General features: G+C 39.6%; 2 protein-coding genes across 7 annotated transcripts in view; one reads left to right on the forward strand and one right to left on the reverse strand.

Moving 5' to 3' along the window:
* Nucleotides 1-7,592, forward strand: part of apbb2a (amyloid beta precursor protein binding family B member 2a) — a 42,844-nt gene extending 35,252 nt beyond the window's left edge. The window contains exons 11-14 of one of the 4 annotated variants that reach the window (XM_087281073.1): nucleotides 1,082-1,165; nucleotides 1,425-1,540; nucleotides 3,040-3,222; nucleotides 3,425-7,592. In XM_087281073.1, the coding sequence (XP_087137199.1) occupies nucleotides 1,082-1,165; nucleotides 1,425-1,540; nucleotides 3,040-3,222; nucleotides 3,425-3,580 (539 nt within the window). In that variant the 3' untranslated portion in view covers nucleotides 3,581-7,592. The remainder of the gene's footprint in view (nucleotides 1-1,081; nucleotides 1,166-1,424; nucleotides 1,541-3,039; nucleotides 3,223-3,424) is intronic. The other 3 variants (XM_087281075.1, XM_087281074.1, XM_087281076.1) reach the window with 3 other exon arrangements.
* A 1-nt stretch (nucleotide 7,593) lies between these two features.
* Nucleotides 7,594-12,500, reverse strand: part of LOC137487547 (protein NSUN7) — a 36,995-nt gene continuing 32,088 nt past the window's right edge. The window contains exons 12-13 of one of the 3 annotated variants that reach the window (XM_087281101.1): nucleotides 8,149-8,422; nucleotides 7,594-8,063 (exon numbers count right to left, since the gene is read on the reverse strand). In XM_087281101.1, coding sequence (XP_087137227.1) covers nucleotides 7,687-8,063; nucleotides 8,149-8,422 — 651 coding nt within the window. In that variant the 3' untranslated portion in view covers nucleotides 7,594-7,686. Of the gene's footprint in view, nucleotides 8,064-8,148; nucleotides 8,423-11,066; nucleotides 11,925-12,500 lie in introns of those variants that run through there. The other 2 variants (XM_087281103.1, XM_087281102.1) reach the window with 2 other exon arrangements.

Consider the following 12,500-nt stretch of genomic DNA (forward strand, 5'->3'; position numbering starts at 1 on the left):
GTCCGGCTGCTCTTTATCAGCCAGCAGCAGATCTCAGATCAGTTATAGAGCAGAGCGCCGGGATTCTGGCTCCTGGGACACTTCAGCCCGTTTCCAGAGACTCGCATACACATGAATGCATGTAGAGCAGCGCTTCAGCTCTGATGAGTGAGTGAGTGAGTGAGTGAATGTGTAAATGAATGAATGAACGAATGAATGAATGAATTAATTAATGAACGAACAAATGAACGAATGAGTGAAAGAATGAGTGAGTAAGTGTATTAATGAAAGAGTGAATGAAAGGGTATATGAATGAGTGTATGTAAATGAATGAATAAATGAATAAGTAAATGAATGAAAACATGAATGAAAGAAAGAAAGAAAGAAAGAAATTAAAGAGTGAATTAATGAATCAATGAAAGGAAGTGAATGAATGAAACAGTGAACAAAATAAATGAATGAATGAGGGAATGAATGAATAATAAACAAGAGTAAATTAATAAGTGGACAAATGAATGGAAAAGTGAATAAACGAAAAGATGAATCAGTGAATGAATCAATGAATGAAAAAGGTAATGAATGAAAGAGTAAATGAATGAGTAAAACAGTAAATGTATGAATTAATGGAAGAAAGAGTGAATAAATGAAACTGTAAATAAATTAATGTATGAACGAGTGAATAATGAAAAAATGTAAAAGTGAATAAATGAAAAGGCGATTGAACGAATGAAACAGTGAATGGATAAAACAATGAAGAAATCAGTGAATGAATTGATGAATAAATGAATTAGTGAATGAATGAATGAATGAGTGAATAAATGTATGAATGAATGAACGAATAAATTAATGAAAGAGTGATTGAATGAGTGAATTAATGGGTGAAAGAATGATTGAGTGAAAGAAAGAATGTATGAAAGAATGAGTAAATGAATAAATGAACGAGTGAATTAATGACTAAATAAAAATTAATTTATGAAATTGAGAATGAATGAGTAAGTGAATGAGTGAATGAATGAAAAAGTGATTGAATGAGTGGGTGAATGAATGAATGAATGAATGAATGATTGTTCAGCGAGTGTTTCTCATCTGTGTATTTCCTCAGTAGAGTTTCCTTCACCAAAGACTGACCGACAACACAGCTTCCACGTGCTTTACCTGGGAATGACGTCAGTGCTGCGGCCTATAGGTAAAACACACATGCACACATGCGCACACACACACACACACACACACGCACGCACACACACACACATTGCTCACATAATGAACTGAAAGACACATCAAAACCAATAAGTAGCTTTCAGAAATGAGCTTTTTCTCCATCATATTCATTCATTCAGTGTCACAACAAACCAATTTTAGAGAATACATTCCTCTACCCTGCTGCAGGTCAGAGGTCAGCTGAAGTGTGTGTTTGTGTGTGTGTAATCTGCTGCTTGTTTCAGGGATGGACATGATCAATGGAGCTGTGGAGAATCTGATGTCCAGCGCAGGGAAAGAGGACTGGACGCCGGTGCTGCTGAATGTTGCAGATGCTACCATCACTGTCATCAAAGAAAAGGTGACACTTTTGCTGGGAAACACACAGTTTTAACCCAAAAATGACCGGTGTGTGTGTGTGTGTGTGTGTGTGTGTGTGTGTGTGTGTGTGTGTGTGACGAAGAAGAAAGTTTACTGAGAATAGTTTGCAGATTCACCAGCATCAACACTCTCACAGAGTCCGTAGGCCGCTCAGCTTACAATCTCAAATCAACAACAATTATTGACCTTATTCTTCACTTATTTTTGTGATCGTTTTATATAACAAACAAGGAACAGGTAAACACAATAAGCAGTCGCATTATAACAAACAAGAAACAGGTGAGCACAATAAACAGTCTTATTTTAGCAAACAAGGAACAGGTGAACACAGTAAGGAGAAGCATTATAACAAACAAGGAACAGGTGAACACAATAAGGAGAAGCATTATAACAAACAAGGAACAGGTGAACACAATAAACAGTCTTATTATAGCAAACAAGGAACAGGTGACCACAATAAACAGTCTTATTATAGCAAACAAGGAACAGGTGAACACAATAAACAGTCTTATTATAGCAAACAAGGAACAGGTGACCACAATAAACAGTCTTATTATAGCAAACAAGGAACAGGTGAACACAATAAACAGTCTTATTATAGCAAACAAGGAACAGGTGACCACAATAAGCAGTCGCATTATAGCAAACAAGGAACAGGTGACCACAATAAGCAGTCGCATTATAGCAAACAAGGAACAGGTGAACACAATAAGCAGTCGCATTATAGCAAACAAGGAACAGGTGAACACAATAAACAGTCTTATTATAGCAAACAAGGAACAGGTGAACACAATAAACAGTCTTATTATAGCAAACAAGGAACAGGTGACCACAATAAGCAGTCGCATTATAGCAAACAAGGAACAGGTGAACACAATAAGCAGTCGCATTATAGCAAACAAGGAACAGGTGAACACAATAAACAGTCTTATTATAGCAAACAAGGAACAGGTGAACACAATAAACAGTCGCATTATAACAAACAAGGAACAGGTGAACACAATAAACAGTCTTATAGCAAACAAGGAACAGGTGAACACAATAAGCAGTCGCATTATAACAAACAAGGAACAGGTGAACACAATAAACAGTCTTATTATAGCAAACAAGGAACAGGTGAACACAATAAGCAGTCGCATTATAACAAACAAGGAACAGGTGAACACAATAAGCAGTCGCATTATAGCAAACAAGGAACAGGTGAACACAATAAACAGTCTTATTATAGCAAACAAGGAACAGGTGAACACAATAAACAGTCTTATTATAGCAAACAAGGAACAGGTGAACACAATAAACAGTCTTATTATAGCAAACAAGGAACAGGTGACCACAATAAGCAGTCGCATTATAGCAAACAAGGAACAGGTGAACACAATAAGCAGACTGTGCAGGTGAGCACAGTGTGATCGTTCAAACTTATTGCGTGTGGGAAAGACTAAGAGATTTATTAACTCGTTTTTGTCTTTTGTTGGACAGGAAGAGGAAGAGGAAGTGATGGTGGAGTGTCGCGTGCGCTTCCTGTCCTTCATGGGTGTGGGACGAGACGTTCATACGTTCGCCTTTATCATGGACACCGGGAACCAGCACTTCCAGTGTCACGTCTTCTGGTGTGAACCCAACGCCGGCAGCGTGTCGGAGGCCGTGCAGTCCGCCTGTGTGGTGAGCAAACAGTTTGTTTTCATGACCTGCACTGATGAATTGTTCAGCACTAGCGATGTGAGCCAACAACATCATTATGGTTAGTTTTGATTCCATAAGTACATTAATTCCTGTGTGATTTGTCCATTCAAAATCGTTGTGTGTGTGTGTGTGTGTGTGTGTGTGTGTGTGTGTGTGTGTGTGTGTGTATGTTTTCCGACAGCTGCGCTATCAGAAGTGTTTGGGGAAGAGCAGCTCTTCTTCTGCAGTTCCTGCGGACTCGGTGACCCGCCGTGTGACCTCCAGTGTTAAACGCGGCGTCCAATCAATTATAGACACTCTGAAAAAGAAGCCCGCCCCCGAGCTCCCCAACCAATGACGGAGCAGCAGCGCTCTGACGGACAGCAGGTGTGTGTGTGTGTGTAATTTACTGCTGCAGCGTGGAGAGAAACACACACCGGCGGACACACAGAGGTGTACAGCGGATGAGTGAGGGGCTGGTGATATGTGTGTGTGTGTGTGTGTTTAGCGTCTGAAGCGGTGACTCTGCTGAATGAAGCATGCCTCTGCCTTACACACACAAACACTAACACACACTTCATAACTGTCATTTACTGCAAACTACACACACTCTCACTGACTCTATCTATCTATCTATCTATCTATCTATCTATCTATCTATCTATCTATCTATCTATCTATCTATCTATCTATCTATCTATCTATCTATCTATCTATCTATCTATCTATCTATCTATCGAATTGAGTTCAGTTGAGTTCAATTCAATTCAAATAAGTTAAATTTAGTTTAGTTCAGCTCAGTTCATTTGATCAATTCAATTCCATTAAGTTCAGTTCAATTCAGTTCAGTTCAATTCAAATGTGTTCAGTTCAGTTGTTCAGTTCAATTCAATGCAAATGAGCTCAGTTCATTTGTTCAATTAAATTCCGTTCTATTCAGTTCAGGTCAGTTCAGTTCAGTCTATTTCAAATCAGTTCAGTTGTTCAAATAAAATCAGTTCAGTTCAAATCAGTTTAGTTTAATTGTTCACTTGAATTCAATTTAATTCAATTAAAATGAGCTCAGTTTAGTAGTTCAATTCAAATCAGTTCAGTTCAATTCAGTTCAAATCAGTTCACTTCAGTTGTTCAGTTTATTTGTTCAGTTCAATTCAATTATATTACATTCAGTTCAGTTTAATTTAGTTCTGTTCAGTTCGATTCAATTCATATCAGTTAAGTTTAGGTCAAATCAGTTCAGTTGTTCAGTTCAATTCAGTTCAGTTCAGTTTAATTCAATTCAATTCAGTTCAGTTCAGTTCAGTTTAATTCAGTTAAATTCAAAAGAACTTGATTGGCATGAGTTCTTAAGCATGGCAGATTGCATAATCAATGAATAACATCATAAAGTGATTATATAACACACATATGCACACAGACAATAAAAGAAAACACAATTCTGATAAACACAATAACAAATAAGAAAAATACTAATGTGAGGATTAGAAAATAAAATAAAATCAGAAGCAACAAATGAGAGGAAAAAAAAGACAATTCCATTAATAACAGAGGGAAATTTACAGCATTTAATCTCTAATGTGTTAAAATCATCTTAAATAAGTGCAAATATACTTTCTGTTTTATATATATGAAATATACTTTAGTTTCTGAACTTGATTTTTTCTATGAATCTCTCTCTCTCTCTCTCTCACACACACACACACACACACACACACACACACACACACACACACACACACACACACACACACACACACACACACACACACACACACACACACACACACACACACACACTCTCTCTCTGGAAACTGGATGCTTTGTAAAAAAAAAAAAAAAAAAAAAATGTTCCCCAAGTAATTTAGAGGGAATTTTGCGGTGCTGTGTATAAAAGTGTCAGGTTTTAGTGTGGAGCTATCAAATGTAAAGCCTGACAGATGTTTTCATCCATCATCCTGATGTGCAGAGGAATCCTGTAACACACCAGAGTCTGTCTCCAACTGCTCACACTGTAACGGGACGTTTCTGATCATCATCACACACACACACACACACACACACACACACACACACACACACACACACACACACACACACACACACACTTACACTCATTCACACTAAAGCCTGAAAGATTCACTACACAAGTGCGCAAATGCAGATGCCACTGCTTGGTGAATGTGCGCTCTTTTTGTTTTCAGTATCGAGGAGAGTTTCTAAATCACAACAAGCCAGATGTGTTTTACTCAGATCATCGACATTAATATTGTGAAGCCTCAAATAATAGACAAATCCTGTTTTATTGACATAAGTATCAGATGCCACTCTACTGTACTGTATATCTTCCATAATGTCTTGATAAATTTAATTTAAATGCTTAGTTTTTTATATTAACCTCATAATAAATAATGCAAAATGGTATAATGATGATCGAGAGATGAAAAATAAAGACATCAGATGTTGTAGAGGCTGCAGAAGATCATTCACCGCTGAGGAACAGAGAAACTAAAGGTTCTGGAAATTAAAACCTTCCTCAAAAACTCCTGATGTTTGAATGTAATGATGATGCACGGATAATCAAGTAAATATAAGTGGCTTCAGGGGTGGCTCAGTGGTGTCGGACTAAGGCGCTGATTCGAGTCCCGGCTGAGTCAGTTGGTGTTTCTGTGTGGAGTTTGCATGTTCTCCCCGTGTTGGTGAGGGTTTCCTGCACAGTCCAAACACATACGCTATAGGATGATGAACTAAATTGGTCATAGTGTATGAGTGTATGTGTGTGGATGAGTGTGTATGGGTGTTTCCCAGTACTGGGGTGCAGCTGGAAGGGCATTCGCTGTGTGAAACATATGCTGGAATAGTTGGCGGTTCATTCTGCTGTGGCGGCCTCTGAAATAAAGACTAAAGCCGAAGGAAATGAATGAACAAAACTGAGTTAATTCCAGTCAAACTAAAAGAGATAAACCTTTCTACAGAAAAAAAGAGGAAATACTGTTAAAAAATGGATGGATATACTTAAAAAGAATTATAATTTCATTGGAGGACAAATCATTTTGTCTTTAACCTTAACCTTTAACCTTAGTAAGAATATGAAAGACAAAACAGCTCTATTTTATTCAGATAACTGACTACTTAAAGTGTTTATAAGACTATATTTAAATGCTCAGTTTTTGATATAACCCTCATAATATATAACGCACGATGGTAATTACAATTACATTCAAATGCATTACATCAATATAATGATGGTCGAGAGATGAAAAACAAAGTCTTCAGATGTTTTAGAAGCTGCAGAAGATCATTCACCGCTGAGGAACAGAGAAACTAAAGGTTCTGGAAATTAAAACCTTCCTCAAAACTCCTGATGTCCAGTGTAATGATGTTGCGCGGATAATCAAGTAAATATTGCTATTGCTAATGTTGCTTCACACTTATCATTTACAAGTTACTCCAATGTGTATTTTCTAAAAGTAGCAAAATGTTTGACAATATTAACAAAGATATTAACAGATGAAAACGATTACACTACAAAGAAAAAAAAATAATCTGATCTATCAATAATTTGACTTTGTTCGTTAAATACCCTATTTTGTTAAACAACGTCACTTTGAAATTAATTAGTCTGACTAAATTCATTCATTCATTTTCAGCTTAGTCCCTTTATTAGTCAGGGGTCGCCACAGCAGAATGAACAGCCAACTAATCCAGCATACGTTTTATGCAGCGCATGCCCTTCCAGCTGCAACCCATCACTGGGAAACACCCATACAACTTGCATTCACACAAATACACTACAGACAATTTAGCTTACCCAATTCACCTTTACCACGTGTCTTTAGACTTGTGGGGGTAGCCAGAGCACCAGGAGGAAACCCACGCAAACGCGGGGAGAACATGCAAACTCCACACAGAAACACCAACTGACCCAGCCAAGGCTCGAACCAGTGACTTTCATGCTGTGAGACAAGAACGCTACACATTGCGCCCCCTTGTGCACTCTGACGAAATTCGAGTCTTTTAAAGCAGTTGCTCTGCGCTAACGCTGCTTTAGCACCCCCTTGTGGCTGAACTGAAGATGCACATGTACTAATATTGGATTATGAATAGTGATGCATGACCACTAGCTTGCTTTGAGTAAAAAAAAAAAGGCACGTGCGCTCTTGCGTAGAGGATTTCAGGCTTTATCTGAGCTGAACACACACATATAAGAGGAAACCCTACTAAAATATACGCTTCAGATGTCAATTATCAACACGGGAATGTTATTTCTCACATAACGGTATTTTAAACCCCCCCAGATCAACCACTAAGACACTCATTTTTACACCATATAAATGTAACATGTTGTGGAAATAAATGACATCAAAACAGAAGTGTCTCTCCGTGTGTTTATTTGCATGTAGCGGCAGTGGCGTTTGAATTATTTCAGTAGTAATAATAGTTTTTATTAGTAACATTTCTCTGGCATCAGAGCCACGGCCGCAGCTGCTTCAGTCTGCCTCTGAACAGGCTCTGGGCTCGAAAAAGGGGCGGAGTCCGAACGCTCCACTGCATGTGTGAGTGGGTGGAGCTTGGCTGGGTGGGAGGGGCTTGACTCCACCTCTGAGGAAAAACACTGTTTGAAAATAGAACTGGAGGAAATGAGACGGTTGCCGGGCGCAACACTTCGTGTCGCCCTTTTGGAACAGAAGGAGGCGGAGTCAGCATCGTTGAAGAGTGATTGTCATTGGTGGAAACTGCAGCCGCAGCCAAACGAGATAGACGATGTGAACTGGAGAAAGGGGCGGGGCTGGGGGCGGAGTCTGTTCTTGACAAATTGGACATTGGAGGACCGCTGGGTTTATCTGAGGAGATACAGAAGAATGTTTTAAAAATAATCTCAATATCGTCGAAATAAAATCGTCATGTAGCTACACTAGTTAACGTTACCGAAGTGTGCCGCAATCCGACTTTTGCTTAATGTCGGCTCTGATTGGCTTGCTTTCATTTCGCGGTTTAAAAACTCCGCCACAAGTGATTGGTCGCTCTGTGTGGCATGTGGGCGTGTCTTCACCGAGCGTCTTTGATTGGCAGGTGCTCTGTGACTCCGCCTCCTGCGCACTTGTTTCTTGATTGGCTGGTTTGGATGAAGGCCGTCCAGTAAGCCTTTGGCTGCAGCGCGAGCGAGCACTTCCTGAGGCGTCTCGATCACTTCTGGTTGTAGCTGTGTAGAAGAACAAACACAAAACAAGACAAATATAAATATAATATACTGGATTATGCGTTCTGAAGAGACAGATTAAAACGATAAACGTACAGTATCAAATCTTTTGAACTGTAGTCAAATAATTCCTATTTTCATTATTATTGTATGTGTAACGGAGGCCGCCTAGAAAGTGCTGTGCAGGTAAACCTCACTCCTCCGACCTCTAAAGGTGCTCTAGCGACAGATGCTGGAGGCCATGGTCTTTAGCCTCCTTGGTAGAGCAACCGACTCCCATGCGGAAGGTCGCTGGTTTGATGCCAGCTGGGAGTGGGTTGAGTGGCGTGGGATCGGCGGGGTTGCATATGTAGATTAAATTATTTTGTATTTTTCTGTTTTAATATTAAGTTTTTATTTGTTTGTAATTTTGCCTTTTTATTTGCACAAATACTTTAAACTTTTTAAATATTTTTAATTTCAGTAAACAAATGTTTTATTTACATTCTAATATAAATATTTCCTCAGCAGCTAGTGGAAAAAATAAGGCTTCATTTGTCAATTATTTTACAACTCTTAGAATGTAGAATTTTTTAATGTAAAAATAACAACAACAGTAATATAAACCAAACTAAACAAAATATTACAAAATACACATATATACACTCACCGGCCACTTTATTAGGTACACCTGTCCAACTGCTCGTTAACACAAATATCTAATCAGCCAATCACATGGCAGCAACTCACTGCATTTCGGCATGTAGACATGGACAACAAGTGAGCATCAGAATGTGGAAGAAAGGGGATTTAAGTGACTTTGAACGTGGCATGGTTGTTGCTGCCAGACTGGCTGCTCTGAGTATTTCAGAAACTGCTGATCTACTGGGATTTTCACGCACAACCATCTCTAGGGTTTACAGAGAATGCTCCAACAAAGAGGAAATCTCCAGTGAGCGGCAGTTCTGTGGGTGCAAATGCCTTGTTGATGAGGCCAGAGGAGAATGGCCAGACTGGTTCCAGCTGATAGAAAGGCAACAGTAACTCAAATAAGCACTCGTTACAACCGAGCTCTGCAGAAGAGCATCTCTGAACACACAACACGTCCAACCTTGAGGCGGATGGGCTACAGCAGCAGAAGAGCACACCGGGTGCCGCTCCTGTCAGCTAAGAACAGGAAACTGAGGCTACAATTCACACAGACTCACCAAAACTGGACAATAGAAGATTGGAGAAACGTTGCTGCTCTGATGAGTCTCCATTTCTGCTCACACATTCAGATGCTCGGCTCAGACAACATGAAAGCATGGATCATCCTGCCTTGTATCAGCGGTTCAGGCTGGTGGTGGTGGTGTAATGGTGTGGGGGAGATTTTCTTTGGGTCCATTAGTACCAATTGAGCATCAACGCCACAGCCTACCTGAGTATTGCTGCTGACCATGTCCATCCCTTTATGAGTCTCCATCTTTATATTTTCCAGAGCTGTCTGTTTATACATATTTATACGTGTTTTTAAATTCTTTGCCATGTTTGTGTATTTCAAAATGCAATTAGGAAAGATTAAACTGTAGGTGATGTAAATCATAAAATGTTTCTCTCATAATTCAGTCCAGTGAGTGTGTGTGTGTGTGTGTGTGTGTGTGTGTGTGTGTGTGTGTGTGTGTGTGTGTTTCAAACAGGATCAGCTGCTGTCTCAGCACCACACACACACTAGCAGTGAATTATTCAGATGTTGTGTGAGTGTGTGTGTGTGTGTGTGTGTGTTTGAGGACATGAGGTTTTTGCCCTGCTGACGCTAACGCATGCAGACATGAGGGCTGAATTATTCAGTTGGTCCTCGTCCTCTGAACATCACACATTTATTGGCCGTCCTGTGCTTCTGATGCAGCTTTGGACCAGATTGCGGTCATTATGTTTGTCCTTTAGCTGAACATGAGGTCACACACACGCACACACACATGTGCAGGTATCTTTATAGGCTCTTCCCAAATACATAAGGATTTTTCTACTGTACAAACCCAAACCCTCACAGGAAATAATCTTTATTTTTACATTTTCTAAATACTTAATTCTGTCTGGTTTGTTAGCTCTTTTCCTAAGGGAGATAAAAAAAAAGATTAAAAGATACTAGTATTGCTATACTTGTAGGGACATTCGGTCCCCAAATGTAATACATCACACACACACACACACACACACACACGCACACGCACACGCACACGCACACGCACACGCACGCACGCACACGCACGCACGCACGCACGCACGCACGCACGCACACACACACACACACACACACACACACACACACACACACACACACACACACACACACTTGTAGACCTGTCTTTAAAGGCTCTTCCCATAGTCATAATTACATTTGACTGTAAAAGCTGTATATTGGGGACCAAAAAATGTCCCAGACAAGGTCAAAAAATTACTGGTGTTGCTATACTTGTGGGGACATGAGTTCCTCAAACTTAAAACAAGTCACACACATACTAGTAGATCTGTCTTTACAGGCCTTTTCCATAGTCATAATTACATATGACTGTAAAAGCTGTATATTGGGGACCTAAAATGTCCCTGACAAGGTCAAAAATGTACTGGTATTGCTATACTTGTGGGGACACTATAGGTCCTCAAACATGATACGTCACACACACACTTGTAGATCTATCTTTAAAGGCTTTTTCCATAGATATATATACATTTGACTGTAAAAGATGTATATTGGGGACCAAAACATGTCCCCGACAAGGTGTACTGGTAAAAAATGTACTGTTGTTGCTATACTTGTGGGGACATTAGGTCCCCAAATGTAATACGTCACACACACACACTTGTAGATCTGTCTGTAAAGGCTCTTCCCATAGCCATAATTACATTTAACAGTAAAAGCTGTATATCAGGGACCAACGAATGTCCCTGACAAGGTCAAAAATATAGTGGTGATGCTATATATGGGGACCCCCATGCTGTATGGAATACCAGGACCACACACACTGCAGCTCCCTTAGGAGGCATCATCCCTACTGAGTTGGAGCCTCAAAAGTGAGCGATCAGAATCTGCTGAAGACTTTTATCTGTCCCAGGTGTGAATGCACAGATGCATCATAAAACAGGAGGGCGGCGATATATTTCCAAACACGCATCTAATAGGCTTTTTATGAGAGCTTCTTAAGCGGAGCACAATAATCTTTATTAGCGGCTTTTATTAGCGCAGGCAGGAAGGATATGGAGCTTTGATGAGGTCTGTCAGAGGAGGAATAAAGATGACGGATGTCTGTAATCTGGCATCATGTATGAAGCGGGTCACGTCATCTTTTACTGGAGATCTGAAACTCTGATCCGCAGCGCCGCTGGGCTATTTTTAGAGTCAGATGAAAAGCGAGGGCGGGAAAGCCGGGATTCCTCCACAGACACAGCAGGATTAGTCAATGAGAGCAAACACGGACGGCCAAAAACCCCAGAGAAACTCCTCCCAGCATGCTTTGAGCTTCAGCCAGAAAAACAACATCACAAACTGAGAAAAAAACAACCAAAATCTGCACAAGATCTGTTCTCGCACATCTATCCGCTACTAATATCTGACTCAAAATACACGTCAGTGACACTGAACAATAAGACTGTATAGATCAATGCATTTACTAACATGAACAGTACATTTAATGATCATGTAACTGATCACCTACAGTATTTGTTCATGTTAGTTAATGGAAAATAATGTAACATAGTAACTAATATTTAACATAGCTAATAATGAACAATTATTAATTATTTATTAATTATTATAAATATTAGTTACTATGTTAAGTATGAATTTGGATGTTAATAATATAATAATAATGCATTAGTATATATATATATATCCTGGTGATGGGTTGCAGCTGGTAGGGCATCACTGCGTTAAACATATGCCGGATAAGTTATCGGTTCATTCCGCTGTGGCAACCCCAGATTAATAAAGGGACTACGCCAAAAAGAAAATGAATGAATGAATATATATATATACTGTCAAAGTCCCTTTAAGTCAAGTCATTTCACATGGCGGCTATCTTTGAAACGCCTCTCGGGCAGTATGCTCGGGCATTCTGTCTGA

The sequence above is a fragment of the Danio rerio genome, chromosome 14 (assembly GCF_052040795.2).
Source record: "Danio rerio strain M-AB ecotype USA chromosome 14, GRCz13ab, whole genome shotgun sequence".
NCBI lineage: Eukaryota > Metazoa > Chordata > Actinopteri > Cypriniformes > Danionidae > Danio > Danio rerio.